Source organism: Callospermophilus lateralis, chromosome 7 (assembly GCF_048772815.1).
Source record: "Callospermophilus lateralis isolate mCalLat2 chromosome 7, mCalLat2.hap1, whole genome shotgun sequence".
NCBI classification, from domain to species: domain Eukaryota; kingdom Metazoa; phylum Chordata; class Mammalia; order Rodentia; family Sciuridae; genus Callospermophilus; species Callospermophilus lateralis.
The window spans coordinates 47554841-47573128 of record NC_135311.1 but is presented as its reverse complement, the minus strand read 5'-3'; the positions used below and the strand labels follow the sequence as shown (position 1 = coordinate 47573128).

Genomic DNA, 18288 nt, shown 5'->3' with positions numbered 1-18288 from the left:
TACACAACAAAAAAAGAAGAATTAGACAAGAACATAATTTTGAGTGAAATAAAATCATGAGGCAAAAAATATCATTTGATTGTATTTATTTAAATTTCAAAACCTGGCCAAGCTAAATTATAAGCTACCTAGGGATATTTAAATTGGTATAAATCTCCAAAGAAGGCAAAAGAATGATCAGCATATAATTCATGATATTTATCACTTACTATTCAGTGAGAGGAGATAGTTTTCATAAGTATGTGGCGTATAAGAGGCCCTAAAAAAATTGTACCGCTCTCTCTCTTAGGCTTGGTGGTATGTGTGTAGGTGTACATTTATTGTCCATTAATGTGTGCATGTTCATGGGCACTCACTCTTTTTATGTACTCCATATAGTTTTCTAATTTTAAAATTGCGGATTCCAAGGATCCAAAACCAAGTATCCCATTCGCTAGGTTAGAACAGCGCCAAGCAGTCTGCATTTTTACCAAGTTCCCATGGTCATTTTGATAAAATTTTGAGTATTTATGTTGTTTACATAGTTTGAGGTCTTCCCCTTGTAACTTGACATTTGGAAAAGAGATAGAGCATAAAGGAGACAATTTATAATAAACAAACAGACCACCCTTCTAATTCCAGGAATCATCTCTTTACTATACAAAGAACTAAACATTTACAAAAGAAAATCAAAAGAAGTTGCATTTTAAAACTATATTAGAAAGTTACACAAGGGTCTGATAAACAAACATCATAAAACATCTCCGTACCATGTCAGTACCATACAGAGAAATCCAGTCAACCATCATACCAGAGGTTGAAGTATTCAGTACCTGAAAGTCAACCCAGTGCCCTCTTTGTCATTTGCCTATAAAAAATATAACATACGGGTTTTTTTTTTTATAAAACACGAATTATTGTCAATAAACTTCATGGGAATAAAATTTTGTTAAAGAAATAAAATATAAGAAAAATCACATAGGTCAGCTGCCAGTCAATAGTAAATATTAAATTTTCCTAAGATGCATTAAGTTATAACAGTCAGTCCCAGCAACCCTGTTGAAGTATTTCATAATCTGAATATAGGGTGTTGCTATTTCAAGCAAACTTGTTATGGCATAATTTATTTTACATATGTACAAATTATGTTATTATATGTACATATCAGGAAAGCTCTGGAGTCATCTCATCTCTCCATGCCAGTGACTTTTCAAGCAGAATGTTTTCTGTTGGCCTCCTTCTCACAACAAGGGGCCCAGGCGGCCATTTCTTTCTGTTTTCAATACATCCCCAGAAGTCTGAACTCTCAGTTTGTTGCTTTTCTTGTGGAATGATTTGGAGTTATAAACAGTATCTCTGGTTGAACATTTCAAATGTTAGCTACACTTTTGATTTCTGTGCTTCTACAAGACTGTATGACCCTTTCATGTTGGCCTTCCTTGCAAAGTAAATGATCATTCCAATGGCAGGTATTATCAAGGAGGATGCACAATAGAGCACGAGAAGTTCAGGAGAAAAATAGTCCTTGGTATTGTCTCTTCCTGAAAAAAAAAAAAACAATTGGATGTAATTAATGCTTAGTACAAAAAGAAATTGTTTAATCAAAAGACATGGTCTTACTGTGACAGTACAACTAGTTCTCCAGAGAGGGAATCAAAGCAGTGATATGGAATATCATCGGGACCCCAAATGCGTATTCTCCTAAATTATCCAAATGGTCGGTGGGTGGTTGTTATGATCATGAAGAATCTAAAGATGATAGCTGTTGACTTTCACAAACTTGGATTTCTCCAAGAAAATCCTCAAACCATTTAAAGTAACTACCAGAGTCAAACACCATGAATAGGACAATAAGAGGAAGAATTCTTGCTGATGCATTTTGGGGGGTTTTGTTTGAGATATATATATATATATTTTCTTGTTATAGAAAGGCCTTGTCTGATCTATATCTCCCCTAATCTAAATAAGAACCTCAACATCCACTCTCAAAATCTACCCACCATACTTCCTCTTCATAGCCCAATCCCAGTTGGTAATTAAGCCTTCATCCACAAGCTTACGGGTCCAATGTGGTTTCCTCTTCTGACCTGTTTTTCTTTTGGTCCACCACTAGAAGAGCTTGTGCTTCAACTCCCCAGTTGGCGTAATTGCTGCCCCACCCAAAATATTTTTGAACACTAAAAAGCTTTTTTTTCTAAATCCTATCATTTTGCCATTCAGTTGTAAATGAAGTACAGATGATAGTATTCCAAAAAATTTAAATTTGTATTCTTTTTAATGTATTAAAAATCATCTGGCAGGTGAACCTCACAAGAATATCTGAAGAACAGAGCATGGCATCTACTGGGGACTTGCTTGTTTATACTCAGCTTGGACAGCATCGTATAACCTCACAATTAAGTCTCACCAAGTGGCATATATGTTGGTCAGTCCCAACAGGAATTAGTGACCTGACTTTGATCATCACTGAATTCCTTCTAGAGCTTTCTAAACACTAAAAGTTATCCAAGTAGAAAAGAACCATTAGCATCAGATGATGGGAAGTGAATGTTTGCAAGTTATTGAAGAAAAAAAAAACACTTCACCCTGAACATGATGATAATTGTTTTTCTACTTTTCCTTGCTAACATTGAGCTAGTCAAAGTATAAGGGTACTATTTTAATGGGCTATTTATCATCATAATTGTGGTTAGGCATCAATATTGATGACAAGATGGGCAAAGGGATTTGTGTCCCTATTATTTTCCTTTCAATGTGGAAATAATCCTTTATTTTTTGCCTCTCAGTTTTTCCCTCAGGCATCTACAGAAAAACTCAAATTTGCTGCTAAGTCAGTTGATAGGTCAAGCTTCTGATAAAATTTTCTATTAGTATTATCAACACTGAAGATTTTTAAGAGGGCTGACCATTTCTATTAATGTAATACATTCAAGCCAAAACAAAAGAAAATAATTTAAAAACTAAGCTAAATGCAAAGGAAAACTACTTCAAAATATCTAGAAAAAAATGTCAATTTTTTTGGTCTTCATTCATATCCAGCTATTTTAAACCATATTCAGTTTGGAGGCATGCATTTTCAGCTGAGTGCCTAATAGCCTTTGTTTATTGAAATAATAAGAAAACAGTGGCAAACATATAAGTGGTTAATAATTCAACTAGGAAAAAAAACCCAAGCTTTAAGGTGTCTTTTTAAAAGAACAATTAATTACAAGCATAATCACAGAAATGTTAGGAGTTCACTTTCCTGAAGCTAAGCTAAATTAAAGGGGGCCAAAAAACATCAAGGATTGAAGAAACAGGAATGGATTAATATCAACCTACATATAACTGAGATCTCAATGTGTTCAGACACATCCCCAACCTCATTGGAAGCACTGATTACATACACACTGCATCATTTGAGTGACATGATACAAGGTTCCATTATTTGAACACATAGTAACTTCAATGACCAGATTAACTCTTTTCAGAACAATCACTGCAGGTGGATGACTAAAAGTTTTACATGTAATTATGTTATTTTCTCCTTCTTTAACATTTCTAGATGGATACATTTATATTGTTGTGTTTCGAGGAGGTAATGTAAAGACAGAAAAATACATGGTATGACTTGTAATCTTGAGAAATTTTGCCAGATTAGTAAAAAGTTTTTTTTAAAACCTGTTTTCTAACTTAGGTTCAAACTTCCTTTAGTTTGACAAGTGGTTGCTAACCCTGGTGGCCAAGTGCCAAACCTCCTAAGAGGTGACTTTTGTTTACAGCCCTGTTCACTTCAAGGCCAAGTATAATATTCAATACTGAATAGGGGCTCATTAATGTGCAAGGAGTGTAAGACTGATTAATCAAAGCTGACAAATTCTGCTTACACCAATAAGATCAATGCATCCTACCTACTGTGTATTCACAGGAGAGGGTAGGAGATCAAGGGGCCCTGAAGTTTCTCAGAGAGACCATTGTGCGCATGCCCTCCCCCTTTCCCTCTCCCTCTCCCTCATCTTCTCCCTCTCCCTCTCCCTCTCCCTCTCCCTCTCCCTCTCCTTCTCCCTATCAGAATAAGATAGATAGTGGGGCTTAGGAGGCTGTTCTGAAGACTAGAGTTTTCATGTAGTTGTTGTTCAGGATCAAGATTGCTACTACCAATTATTTCCTGAAAAGAATCAATCCAGAAAATAGGCAGTTACTCCATGTTCAGAAAATAGCATTCCCTTCTGGTAGAAAGGAAGAGAATCTGGATAGAATTTTTCTTTTCTCTCTCTTTCTTTCTTTCTTTCTTTCTATGTGCTAATCCTACCTCCATGGTTTCCTTATAACCTCCAGTGAAAGGTTTTGAAAATATGGTTAAACACTTAGCAAATATAAGACCTCAGAGACCAATGATGAATTAATTGTCAACTTTGAAAAAAACAAATGGGAATTCCACATTCACCAGTGATTAATGTCAACTTCCTGGTTTAACTATATAGGATAGAACACCTGTGCTTGATTATTTCAAGAAACATTAAGAAATAACCACACACAACACAGAATTCAGCCTCATTCTTCCAACTCATTCATCTAATGTTAGAAAGTTGTTACCATCTATGGAACCTCTTAACAGCTACCAAAATAGATAGATAGATGGATGGATGGATGGATAGATAGATAGATAGATAGATAGACCCCAAACAAAAGGCCAACCTTTAACATCCAGTGTTAAATTTCTTAATTGTGAGCCCACTTCATTTTTAGATTCACATTCATATACTCCTGCATCTTCCAGCTGCACCTTGAGGATGGTGTATGCGCCATCTATAGATTTCAGCACTGTGTCTCCTGTCTCTGCTTTCTTCTTCAGGATTATCCAAGTTTCTGGAATATTTCCACATGTGCAGGAGATAATGACAGTGTCTCCTTCCTTGACACTCTCAGAAGGAAACACTGTAAGCTGCATGTCTTTTGGAGCAACTGAAAAGAGAATTTAAAAGGAACCTCTGAATGAGTGAAGTATAAGCTAATTCCATATTGATATAAGGACATCAACCATAGCTTCCACAGACCTATTTGTGTTTGCAGGAAATGTTAAGAAAAGCAGGTAAAGAAGTCAAGCATTTGCTGAACTGTTGTAAATGATCATGCCTTAAAGAAGATGCATCTTATGCTTCATTCATGTCTCTTAACATAATTCTTTACCCAGACTAGCACAAAGAATAGGTTGTTGTAAGTAAATAGCTGTAGAATTCAAATGTGAAATTAAAAAAAAAATCACACTATTTAACAAAAATTTCCTTGAGGAACAAAGGCTTTATATGCTTCTGAGTTTTAAGCTGGTTCCTCCCAGATCAAGAAAGTTAGCTTTACAGAGGTGGCTTGTTATATCATACTTTGTAATGTTAGGGTCTGTAAACAAGTCAGGATGGCACCTGGCAAAATGCCAGAGGGAGTGGTTTGTGAAGTAACAATAGCGAGCCATTAAGTGTGGAGATTCCTTATTGGTTGACTGCTGTATCTAGTTTATGGTAATTAAGATAAGCTGTGTGGAATGTATAAATATAGCTCCGGTCCTACAATAAATGGCTTCCACTCCTGCTGCATCAATCTACACAAGTTATTCGTCACCCCCCCACACCCTCCCCCCCTCCCCCCCACACCCTCCCACCCCCCTCACCCCCCCCCCCCCCGTTATTTTGCTGCAGCCGGACTGCAGCAATACTTAACAACACAAGTACCATTTATCAAGTTTCAGGTCTGGGCTGAGTGTTTGACATGCAATATCTTATTAACGCACCAATGATTAAGGAAGTATCCTCAAGTATTTTATAAGTGAGATTCCTATTAAGGTCATCTATTTTGTGCCTTCATTTGAGTCTTGTTCCCTATCCATGGCCACAATGCCATGGCATTATCCTGTGGCTTTTCTTTAAGGTTGCACATTGCTCTTTCAAGGTTCTTCCTTAAAAATACAAATCTTGTTGTGATGAGATAATAAGAAATCCCTAATACCTTAGGGGGAATAATCCCAAGGGGTACAAAAAGAAATGACAATCCTGGTGAAGAAAATAACTCTGATGCCCAAAAGGGAAGAAGGTATAGGAAGCAACCCAAATTGTTCACTTCATGATGCTCATAACTGCCAATGGCATCTGTGTGCCAAGTAGAAATTGTTTTGTTCTCAGTCTTGGGTGTCTATCCAGGAGAGAAGAGGCCTGTATCTGATGACTTGATCTACTCCAGTGGTTCTGTGCCAGGCTGATGAACCAACCAGAGGGCACAGTCTCTGCTATTCTTAATCTCAGAATTTACAAAAGGTGCTTCCTATGGTTCTAAGAAAATACTAGCAGGCATCTTGTGAGATGTTCCCTCAGGACCAAATTCAATCAAAGATGTCACTCACTTTGACCAATGGACATGGATGAAGAAACACTGTAGGACTACCAAACTCAGGCCTTTAAGAAGCAGCTATGATTACCCCCTTCTTGAAACAATGTGCGACAAGTCAACTTAGGCTACCTTCCCTAAGGAAGGTATCACATGAAGAAGGGAGGCACAGGTCCCCAGATACAGCCCAGACTTGTGAGTGAGGCCATCTGTGACCGGCCAGCCTTGCTAACCTGACTGAAAACAGATGAGTGACCCCACACTGAGCAGAATAAATGCCCAGCTAGCCCATTTCCTAATGCCAACTCAAAGATTCATAAACAAATGGTTATTATTTTACACTTGGGGAGGTAGTTTGTTAGGACCACCTTTATTTTGAATTTTCTTATCTGTTATTTTTTCAAAGTTTTTAACTATTAACTTTATGTTAACTATTGCCTGACAAACATGATAAAGAAATCTATACTAACCTGAGGATACATGTACTTACCATTGACATAAAGCGTCTGTGTACTCTGCCTTTGTTTGTGTTCAGATTCCATTTCACCAGTATGTAACTTAGCCCGACAAACAAGAACTTTTCCAGTATCTTCGGTGGTGGGGGTGAAGGTTACTTCCAAACTTTTGGTCTCTGGGGATTTCCTATCCATTTCCTCCAAAAAGTTTTTTTTCATCAGAATAGTCTCCCCATTAAGTAATTCGATCTCCAAATGGTTAAAAGGGTACACATTAGGTACCTTGCAGCTTACAGTGACAGGGTTTCCATTCACAAGTAGACCACTCATCTCAATTTCTGGATCTCTAGGGAATGCTGCAAATATCAAGCAAAAGTAATGTTTGTATGTGTCATTCCAAGGGAAATAAAGTTACACTCTATTTGAATGCAAGCGTCTCAAAATTACAGCTTTAACTTAGCTGGGATAGAATTATCATCAATACATAAAAATGACATTAAGTATAAATACATAATTAAAACATTAATCACAATGTCGGGAACAAAAATACTTAGTTCATTAAGTCATCAATTAATAAATACTTTTACTTCTTATTTTTCTCTTCTAATGATGCCATCTTGCTGAGCACATGGACTGATATTATCTAGGAACACATCAGCTTCTATCATCTCATACATTAACTATTTCTTTTAGATGTCTTAAATATTTGTCATGATATGTTGACTACTTGTTATGAACTAGTCCTTCAACATTTATTATCTCAGTCTTTATGGCAGCAATGGATACTACTTAAGGTATTTTATTGTTAGGAAAATGGAAACTTAGGCTAAAAGACTTTTCATTATACATCATACCTAGTGTGTCATTGAGCTGAGCTCAAACTCCCTGCCTCTTACCTCAAAATCTAGACTTAGTTTCACAGGTCTATGTAGTGTCTCAGTGTCAAATAAGACCCACAGGGAAGTTCTCAATTTAGACATCTTAATATCTAATGATTATTTAGGCAGCAAGTTTAAAATATTTCTCAGATAATAGTTGTAATTAAGAAAAGAGCTGTCTTAACTGTATTATTTAGAATTTAGCCTATATAGTAACATATCATATATAAATCAATAAAAATGAGACTAAAATACTTATCAAACATAAGAGTGACTCTAATTTATTTTTTCTTTCAGCAAAATGATTCAGTTGTTAAAATAAAACATCTTTAAGTATTTCCATATTGCAATAGGACTTCACCCGGGTTCTCATTTCTGCTGGGAATGTGCTACATCAGCAGATCCTGGACTCTGGGTAATATGATAAAGCAATAAAATTGACCCTTCTTTTGAGAGATTTAAGTCCCTTTACAGGCATACTCTCATTCTGAATAAAATCCCAAAGGATAACACAAGTTGGGGCATAGTTTCTGTTAAAAAAAAGAAAAGAAAACTTTATAATAAATTTTCCTTGAGTTTGCTGAATGAAACCAAGCAGAGTAACTCTCATGAAAAAAAAATAACTTTTTGGTCACTTTGTATATTTTATTCCTCATTCATTACAGACTGAGAAACTCCAGAAGTGTCAAGTTCATAGAGATTTGAGGTTATAAAGGAAATTTATTAAGATGGCAAGAAGAGTGAAAAAAAAAAAGGTTCAGTATATGCTTGTTCAAGTTTTGCCTAAAGCTTTCATCAGTATTAAGACCTGGTGTTGCCTCCTGCTTCTGCTTCAGCAGAAACCTGAGCTACTGCCATTGATCAGTCTACTCTGCACCTTCCTTTGTGGCTTTTCCCTGCTTCTCATTTCTTCATTTCTTTTTCCATCCTGCAGATCAGCTTTCCAAATTATTCCTTTAAAACCATAAGCTCAGATCTGGCCCTCAATTTAAAGAGCTGAGCAGTGGTCACCCCCACCCAGTTATCTGAAGGTACACTGGCCCCATTCCCTCACCACCTCCGTACACTTCACAAACACATAGAAGGGATGGGAAGCAGGGTTGTAGGGTGTGACAAAAAGTGTGATGAGACAGTACCACAAGATCTACTAAGGATTGTGCCCACTGTGTCCATATGTAATATATACTTAAGATTTAGGCAAAGTACATCACATCAAAACGCCTTGTGTCAGAGATTTAGGAAGCATTCACAATGCTACATTCCCTTTCTGAACAAATGAATCTCATTGCACATCACAGATTCACATTCTTTTTTTATCCAATGGGACTGAACAATAATTCTGAAAACCACTTACAGTAGAGCTCCACTCTGATTCTTTTTTCCAGTTTCCTCCGTCCACAGGTGACAGTGCACAGGTAAGAGTGTTCATTCTCAAAACTCACAGGGCTCAGGGTCAGTGTGGACTCTGTCTCTTCACTTGTCACCTTCCCGCTCAGAGGGCTATCTATCTGGGTTCTCCAAGAGAGAGATGGGGACTCACAGCCTGTGACACGGCATGTTAGCACAACTGAGTCCCCTATCTGAGCAACAACCTGAGGTCCAGGGAAGATGTCAACAGTAAATGGTTTCTCTGCAGAAAAATAAAAAATAACAAGACACAGAGCCAATAAGATTCATTTCTTCTTCTGTCACATTCCCACATATGATCTTTATTTTTCCCGATCTCACGTTAGCCACTATCTTTATCAAGAAGAAATCACTCCCTTCCGTCAGGAAAGAGACTACATCTTTTAGAATGAATCCATGAGAGTCTCTCAAATCAGACTTAGAATAAATATAGATAAAAATGTGTTGAGAGAGGTTGGTGTCTTTGCATGGCAATAATACTATCTCTGCTCAGTTGTTTATCAGATCACTGCAGGAGTAAACAATAGGTCAAATAATTTCAATGGTTCCTGTGTGTCAAGTCCACATACAAATCATTTAATCCCCACAACAGTGTTGTGAACTTGTACTACTTTCTTCTCTGCCTTCTTGTTTTCCTTCTGCTTCTACTCTTTCTCTTCCTCTTTCCTCTTTCTCTTTCTTCAGGAGGAAATTTAGGCTCAGAAAGGTTAAATCACTTTACCCAGCTTGCAAGTGGCAAAACTAGGACTTGATGCAAGGTAGATGTGATTTAAGATTTCGGCTTTTCTGTTGCGAGAACAACTAAATCAAGACATCCTCATGCAGAGATCAAATAGATCTAAAGGAGGTACTATCCCCCCCCCAAAAAAAAGCCTCTAATTAGACAAAATCTCCATAATGGATCCATGCCCAAGGCGTCTCTGTTCCATCAACCTGAAGTTATTATACCTTAAAAGTCACATAGAACCATGTTTAAAGCAAAGCAAAAATTTAAGTATCAAAATGATAACATAAGTCACTCTAAAATGTATTTGATGCAATCTAAACATTTTTTCAATGAATTGAGGGGGCAGAAGCAGAGGTGAGGGTGAACTCCTTAATCTCAAATGTCCAGGAAAACTCTCAGGTGGCCAATGCTATCCCTGCTAGACACACAGTCTTTGATGGAATAATGCTACTTTGGGAGAAAGAGAATTCTTAATCTTGACTCTGGTTCCCTAAAGAAACTGGGAGTGGTTGGGCAACTCTGAAAGTGACAGATGAGAATCCACAGAAAATCAGTAAAATCTTCCTCACAAACAGCAGGCTAGAGATGGAAGAAAGAAATTGCAACACATACTACATTTTGCATGGTTCTCTTCTGTATCAGGAGAAGTTACTTTTTTCAATTTGTTTCTATAAATGTGATATCTTAATGTTTTCCAAAGAAAGCTCTCTTCAAATTACCTCAATGAACTAATATACGATTAGATTTTGAAAGATCATTCAGAACAATGATCAAAGTTTCCAAATTCCTCATATGCCAGTGTGAGAATGAGGAACTTTAACAGCAGATATGTGAAGCAAAATGCAAAACAACTCTTTTCAACCCCATAACACATCTCCTTGACATATTGAAATAGGATCCAGCTTATTATGGGATGGAGCTATTTCAGGATGGATGTTTAGCTTTATATACTTTCATTAGTATAATATTTTTTTGGTCACTTGAGAATGAGTATACAGGATTTTTTTTAATCACCCAAGCTTGAACTCCATATTTTCATATTTTAAAAATTTGTATTGTCAATATTTGAAATTTATTCATTGAACATTTACTGAATATTCATTGTCTGTCAGGTATTGTGGCAGGCACTCAAATATAAAACACATATGCATAAACACTGAGGGTCCTTGACTTGAAGGAACTTCCAGTTTAACAGACAAACATATTTAAATAGACCTATTATTTTGGTTCTTACTAAAGTACATTCCTGCCTTTCCTTCCTAGTTTGTAAGCTCCTTTGGGGGAGTAACCGCATCTTATCAGGCCTGAATCCCCACCACCAAGCAGACTTTTGGATTCTTGAGTAAAGCCTCTTAATTAATATGTGTTGAACTGAAAAGAAGTACATACATCACTATAAGAAGTATTGATCTATACTAAAGAAGGAACCACTAGCTTTGCCTGACACAATCTGGAATTTGGAGGTTTACATACGTTTCATCATGAAGGATGGCTAAGACTTTGCCAGGTGGAGGAAGGGGAAAGCCTATTCCAGGAAGAAGAATAGCATGAACAGTGACACAGAATCATCAACTACCATATCATGAAGTTATTTTATGTGACTATTTTAAGAAATGTACACAGAGTTATGAAAAATTGTGCTGTATATGGGTAATAATGAGTGCAATGCATTCCACTATTGTCATGTATTTAAAAAATAAGTAAATTTTAAAAAAAGAAATGTAGTTGAAGTTCTAGAAAAGTCCAAGTGAAAGAAGATAAACTAAGGCATGTCAAGAGGGTTGATTAAGACATTAGATCCTAGGGATCATTTTGAGGGAGAGGATTTGGTGATACAAACTGGGAGCATGAATTTGGGAATAACCAGTATATGTATAATATATCTGGGTATTGAGAGTGAGAAGAAAAGAGGGCAGGGAGTGGTAAATTGAAAATACCAATGTCTAGAGGTCAGGAGAAAGACATAGAGCCATGGAATGAGGCATGGGAGAGATGCTGTTACAAAAGGTTCAAAAAAGCAGAGCCAGGGAAGCCCTGGGAGGAAAGACTGCCAAAAAGTGAGTATAATAAATAAATATTCACACTCTAGTACATAACAATCAGACAGATAACCAACGAAATGTTGGGAAGCAACCTCAGCACCAAAGCCGTGTCATTGTTGCTCAGATCTCAATAGAGCATCCTTGTTATTCCTTTTGCACATTCCACTCACCTTCAACAATTAATTCCACCTCTTTTTGGCTTCTTCCAATAGAATTAACTCCTTCACATACATATGTTCCAGAATCTTCCATCCTCATAGCAATTAAGGTGAGAGTTTCATTACCAGAAAGAAGCTGTAGATTCTCATTATCTAATTTCTTGTTCCAGGTAATCTCTGGAGCTGGCAGACCCTCACTGGAACATGTCATTGTCACAGAATCACCTTCTTGCAGCCTTGTGGAGGGATGCACGGAGATAACTGTATTCTTGGGTGAGACTGAAAAAAAAATCAGGGCATCATATTAGCAATCACAAAACATCTTTTCAATCCAAAACAGAAGATGGACTTCTCTCCTGTACTTCTGTTGACTTGACAAACTTACTTTCCCAAGATAGCATAAAGAACTGCTGAGTCACTAAAAGGTAGTCAATCTAATTTCTGTACAACTCGATTACCTTTTTAAAAAATGTTTTGTGTTTTCAGATTGCCACAGATATTCGTAAGTTAAGAAGGGCCCTTAGAGTCATGTAGCTCAATCTCCCACCTAAGAGCCCCATCTAAGCATCCTTACCAAAAGCTCATCCTAATCAGCCTCAACATTTATTGAGAAAGGCAACTCATTGCCTTATCAAACAACCTATTTGATTTTTGAGTATCTTAAATTAGAAAAAACATTTTCCCTGAGTTGAAATCTTCCCCTTCATAACTGGCTTTCATACATTGGTCATAGTTTAGCCCTCTGATGTTACAAAACAAACTAAATCCTTCTGTCACACACAACTGTCTTTCAAATACTTAATTAAAACTCCTCAAGTGTTTCATTCCTATATTGACTGTTCTCATAACATTGTTAGAGGCCAACTCATTCTCTTTGTGCTAAATATATTATTGTTGGCACTGAGTTGAAATCTTCCCCTTCATAACTGGCTTTTACATATTGGTCATAGTTCAGCATTTCAAGGCATATTATAAAACATGATTAAAAATATTTTAACATGCTGGGGATGTGGCTCAAGCAGTAACGCACTTGCCTGGCATGCGAGGGGCACTGGGTTCGATCCTCAGCACCACATAAAATAAAATAAAGATGTTGTGTCTGCCAAAAACTGAAAAATAAATATTAAAACTCTCTCTCTCTCTCTCTCTCTCTCAAAAAATTTTAACATTTAAGCCTGTTTTCTGCTTCCTAATCAGTACTAGTACATCCCTTTTAATAGGAAATAAATAAATAAAGTAACCCTAAATCATGCTTTGATCAAGCCCAAAATTAAGTTCAAGTCTTCTTAATCCAAATCCATGTTCTTTTCACTGGATTATACTATTGGAAAGCATCATGTTCTCAGTAAGTAAAAATGGAGTAAAAAATACAAAAAAAGCTTCTTGTTAGCCTAGTTGCTAAGTTTATCGTGATCTACGTTCAAGACTGAATTCCCATACAAACTAGACCATATGACTTACTGTAGACTTGCAGTTTTTTGTTAGTCTCCCTTTCTTTGGGCACAGATTCAGTTTCATCAATGAATAATTGAGCTCGACAAACAAGAGCTTTTCCCGTATCCTCCATGTCAGGAATAAAGGTTACTTCCAAACTCTTGGTCTCCAGGGACTTCCTATCCATATCTTCCAGAAATTCCTGATGCTGCATGAGATGATCATCTTTCCATAAACCCATCTCCAGCCTGTCAAACGGGTATACATCAGGGATCAAGCACTTGATTGTGACCTCCTTCCCAACCTCCGGAAGACCACTGAAGTGAATTTCTGGATCCTTAGGGAAAGCTGCAAACACAAATGGATACACAAGTGGGCCTTCTGCTCATATTTTTAAGATCTCTTATAACACTATACAAATCAAATCTAATGTTTTTGTTCACACAATCTTAATACTACAGTTTAAATAGTTTTTTTATGATTTTACGTGGGCTCAAGAGCAAAAGTCAGAATCAACCACCTATTAGAGAATTCTTCTGTTCTGATCCTGTATGTATTAAATATTGTATGTTATTAAAGGAAAGTAGAAAAACTAATGCTTATTGAAACTTATATGTACCTGTCACTGTGCTACAGATTTAAAATAAATGGTTTATCCTCACACAAGCCTTGAGACAGAGACCACATTTCACAGATTATAAAACTTGGACTTAGTGTATTTGCATAACTTGCCTGAGATCACACAGCTAATAAAATAAGATAATTCTCTTATTTTAGTAAAGGCAAACATAGCTCCATTTTACAGATAAGTAATCCAAAGCTCAGAATGTGACTGCAAAGTTTAACTATTCTATAAGCTATGCTGAGAAATGGAAAGAGTGGCTTTAAATATTTGGCTTCTGAAAATGGTGCCTTAAGAATTCATCCACCAGGAAGGAACACCTGTGCAGTCTTTCAGTTTTGGATTGGCTGCCTGAGATGCCTAACTCAATGCCTCAATCCATACTCCACTGACCCTTTTAGTGCAAAGGAGCACAGCATCCATTGCCTCCTTTGCCAGAACTACCTTTTCCATTACATTCTATCACAAGGGCAACACGTTAGTGGTTTCAGGATCTGTGTGGTGAGAAGAATACAAAAGTCCCAAGTCCAAAGAATATTACAATCAAATGTGGATTGGAGACAGGACTGTTAAAACATAATGAGAAGCAGACATTCTTGGAGAAAAACCTCAGGCAAGATAATTAAAGCCAGAAGAGTCTTCATTTCTCTTTTTTAAATCTTCAACTAGTTGGTGCTTGTGGGCAAAAAACAAAGGAACTGGAAGTGCTTTGTTATCTGAAAACATGGCATTTTTAATTTTTTCACCCATTATTTTAGTCCTTTACATTCTATTAAAAATCCTCCTATAATCCATCCAGTTTTATGACAGGTAATATAAGAACTTGCTACTTTTCCCTCTATTTATATAAGGGGACCTTTGAAGGCACTCAGGAGGCTGCACAGACATAAAGTATGCATGTACAACCAGCATAATTGAAAGCAGTTGGCCAGGCACGGTTTCTTGGGAAGCTTTAGCAACACATGGGTCTTGTTGAAATTTCAGTTAAGGTTACTGGGCAAAGGTGGGCTCCAACACAGTAGAAAGGAACCAGTGTAATTCATGAAGAAAATCAAATGAGGTATTCATAAAGAAATGACCCTATGGGAGTACAGTGTTTTAGAGAGGCCATCAGTAACCAAAGCAAATGACTTGTGCAAGGTTAGTTTTTACCAGCCTTTTGCCTCTTGCTAATTTTGCTGAATGGAGAGTAGAGTGGGATACCTTCTTAGTAGGCTGGTAAAATACCAGTACGCATTTACATTTGTGAGGCTAATCTAATTCATTTTACAAATACCTTTGAGGTTCAGCACCAGGACTTTATGGCGACAGCAACTAAAATTCTTAAATTTATGGATATAACATCAAATGAATAAAATGTTTGCAGATATTTACTATCATGCCTAAGGAGAAAACTTTTATACTGAAGGTTATTACTAAATTATAGATCTTGTACTTAATCTTTAAGCTGATTTTAAGCACCATTGCATAAGAATAAATGAATGAAAAATCCCCATAGGATGGAATTCATAAATCATTTAGATGGATGAGCAAGTGAACATGTAAGGATATAATCAAATGGAAATTTTTTAAGATAAAAAGAAGACCCTTAGAAATGTTCATTTAATAGCTAAGGAAATTAGAGTCAAAAGAACTTGCGTTTTTATGAATGATCACCATGTTTGTGGCAGAGATGAAACAGAAGCCAAAATTTGGATTTCTGATTTCTAGTGTCTGATCTCAGCTGTCTCTAGCTTTCTCTCTTTAAAAAAATTAATTATTTGTACTAATGTAGTTATACATGACAGCAGAATGCTCTTCAAGTCATTGTTCATAAATGGAGCACAATTTTTCACTTCTGTGGTTGTACACAAAGTAGAGTCACACCATTTGTACAATCATACATGCACCTAGGATAATATCTAGCTTTCTTGATGCTGTGTTTTCAAGCCAAGAATCAGGATATTAATATCTTTTAAAGACCTTTTTTTTTTTTTTTTGGTGGTGGTGGTGGTGCTGGGGGTTGAACCCAGGGCCTGTGCATGCTAGGCAAGCATTCTACCAACTGAGTTATATCCCTGGCCTAAAGACCTTTTCTTTAAAAAGAATATTTTAAAGCAAAATTGAGAGAAAACCAAAGATTCTTTAAAGCACTCACAGTAGATCTCCACCTGGATTCCTTTTTCCAGTTTCTCAGATCCGCAAGTTGCTGTGCACAGGTAAGAGTGTTCATTCTCAAAACTAACAGGATCCATGGTCAATGTGGACTTTGTGCCCTCATTCCTCACCTTCCCATTTAATGGACTGTCTATCTGGGTTCTCCACGAAAAAACTGGAGACTCACAGCCCGTAGTGCTGCAAGTCAAGGAGACGGAGTCACCAATCTGAGCAAGAATCCTGGATTCAGGAGAGGTCTCGATTTTAAAAGCTTGAGCTACAAAAACAAAGAGAAAAACGAACATACCACTGGTTTGTTTAGTATTCTACTCCCTCTTCTCTGTTATAGTATAATGTTCAACTTGTGACCTTATGGATCTTTTTCCAGCTTTAAACTAACCACAAGGCAGCCAAAACACACCAAAGTCACCGCCAAAGATAGTGTTGGGATTATCTTTACTCAGGACTCTCAGTTCTGACCTTGAGGCCCATTTATCAGAGTTGTTTTGTTATTTGCTGAGTTTGGCTTCATTATCAAGAATAGGAAACTAAAGTGATAGTCCTACTACAGATAAAACCAAATTACTCTTTCACTTTAGAAAACAGGCATCAAAAAACATCAATTTGCAGCTGTCACTGTGACAGTATAATGGCATATAGCAAAACTCAATAGCACATTAAAAGTTAGGTTAAATGAAGTTTCCCCGTTGTTTAAAATTCTAGTTCCTTCCTTCGCTACCACAGCAAAACTGAGTGAAGCCAAAACCAAGGCTAAAATGGAATGCTAACATTTGAAACAGATCAAGAAGAACTTACAAGCTGCAAACACCATCCAAAATATATTCGAGGCTCCAAAGATCACAATAGGCATTTTAAGTTGTTGCTGTGATGAGAAAATCATGGTTCCCAAAGTCGTATTTCTGTCACACCTGAAAGTGCCTGGGAAGAGTCTTCCGCTCCTAAAGCCACTAAGGCTCAGTGTGAGTGAAATAGAAAGTCTGCTCTTTATAAAGGGTCTTGTTGAAGAGGCGGAGGGAAATCCCTTCAAGGGGAAACCCGGGGCAGAGCCAGGGAAAAAAGTTTAACTGACATGCAGCCAAGTCCCAGCATTAACCCCTTCAGTTGCTCTCAGTGTTCAAATGTCTGTCACAGGAAAACAGGACACTTTCAGGACTTAAAATGCAGGATATCTTTCCTGGAAAGATAAAAGACTGTTCATTTCAGAAGCTGTCTGAGTCCAACCAGGGAGGGGGTGTTAAACTCCACTTTTTGAACTGGATGAATAACCGCTGTCAATGTGAACTGATTTCTTTATTGTAAAATATATTTGCAACTTTAAAATAGAGATTAAATGTTCTCATACAAGAAAAAGGAAAAGGTCTTCTCTTGTGATGCCTTATTTTTTTAAAAAAGGGGAGACAACATAACTTCTTAATTTTATACTTTAAATTCATAAAAATACTTCTTTTGTAAAAAAAAAAAAAAAGTCAGTTATCTGATATAACTTTCTTGAGTGGAAAGGAATGTAAATGCGTTTTGATGCCAAAATACAGGAAATCATTTTCCTCTTTTGTGTCAGAAAAGGTACCAGCCCTCTGCTTCAATTACTGGAGAAATGCAAGTCTTTTGCAGACTTAAATACAAATGTATGGGGTCCATCTGATAAGTCTTGTGTGGTGAATCTCTTCGGCTATGCGATTTAGTCACAAACCTAGTTAAAACATGAAAAATAATTTGTTTTTGTGATAGGAGAGGAATTATCCTCTTTATTTTTATCCAATTTTATATATATTTTTTCTTCCCAGTAAAATGACTTTTTTTAAAGTCTCAACTAGCTGTTTCAGTATTGCACACACATAGCCCACGTTCTGACAGAATGCTTGCACATCAAAAAGAAACCGGAACAGCCACTTCCTTGCATTGAACATGCATATGCAGGTCTATCTCCCGCATTGGATTATCAGTTCCTTTCATAGCTAGGACCAGTCCTTGCTCATCACTGGATTTACTTTTACAGTACCCAATGCATGGTTTTGCATTTGGTGGACACACAAAAAATGCAATAATAAATTGCAAATTTGGAAAAGAAATTTCCA

General features: G+C 36.8%; 1 protein-coding gene across 1 annotated transcript; it reads right to left on the bottom strand.

The window, feature by feature from the left end:
- Positions 1-115: 115 nt before the first annotated feature.
- Vcam1 (vascular cell adhesion molecule 1) lies at positions 116-17172 on the bottom strand. Its single transcript, XM_076861693.1, has 8 exons — positions 17009-17172; positions 16194-16469; positions 13462-13782; positions 12013-12279; positions 9021-9296; positions 6824-7144; positions 4657-4923; positions 116-1520 (listed from the first exon to the last, which is right to left on the bottom strand). Exons 1-8 carry the CDS (start codon positions 17091-17093, stop codon positions 1360-1362), a joined length of 1974 nt encoding a protein of 657 aa, XP_076717808.1. The 5' UTR covers positions 17094-17172; the 3' UTR covers positions 116-1359.
- Between the last annotated feature and the right edge of the window lie 1116 nt (positions 17173-18288).

What these genes read in the sequence shown, in the direction of transcription:
- Vcam1 (XM_076861693.1), bottom strand. Translation starts at nt 17,093, where the DNA reads ATGATTTTCTCATCACAGCAACAACTTAAAATGCCTATTGTGATCTTT. An exon ending in ACAGACGCTTTATGTCAATG is followed by an intron (nt 4,924 to 6,823) that starts GTAAGTACATGT and finishes TTCTCTTTTCAG; the next exon opens with TTGCTCCAAAAGACATGCAG. An exon ending in TTTAACACTGGATGTTAAAG is followed by an intron (nt 1,521 to 4,656) that starts GTTGGCCTTTTG and finishes TTTTTTTTTCAG; the next exon opens with GAAGAGACAATACCAAGGAC.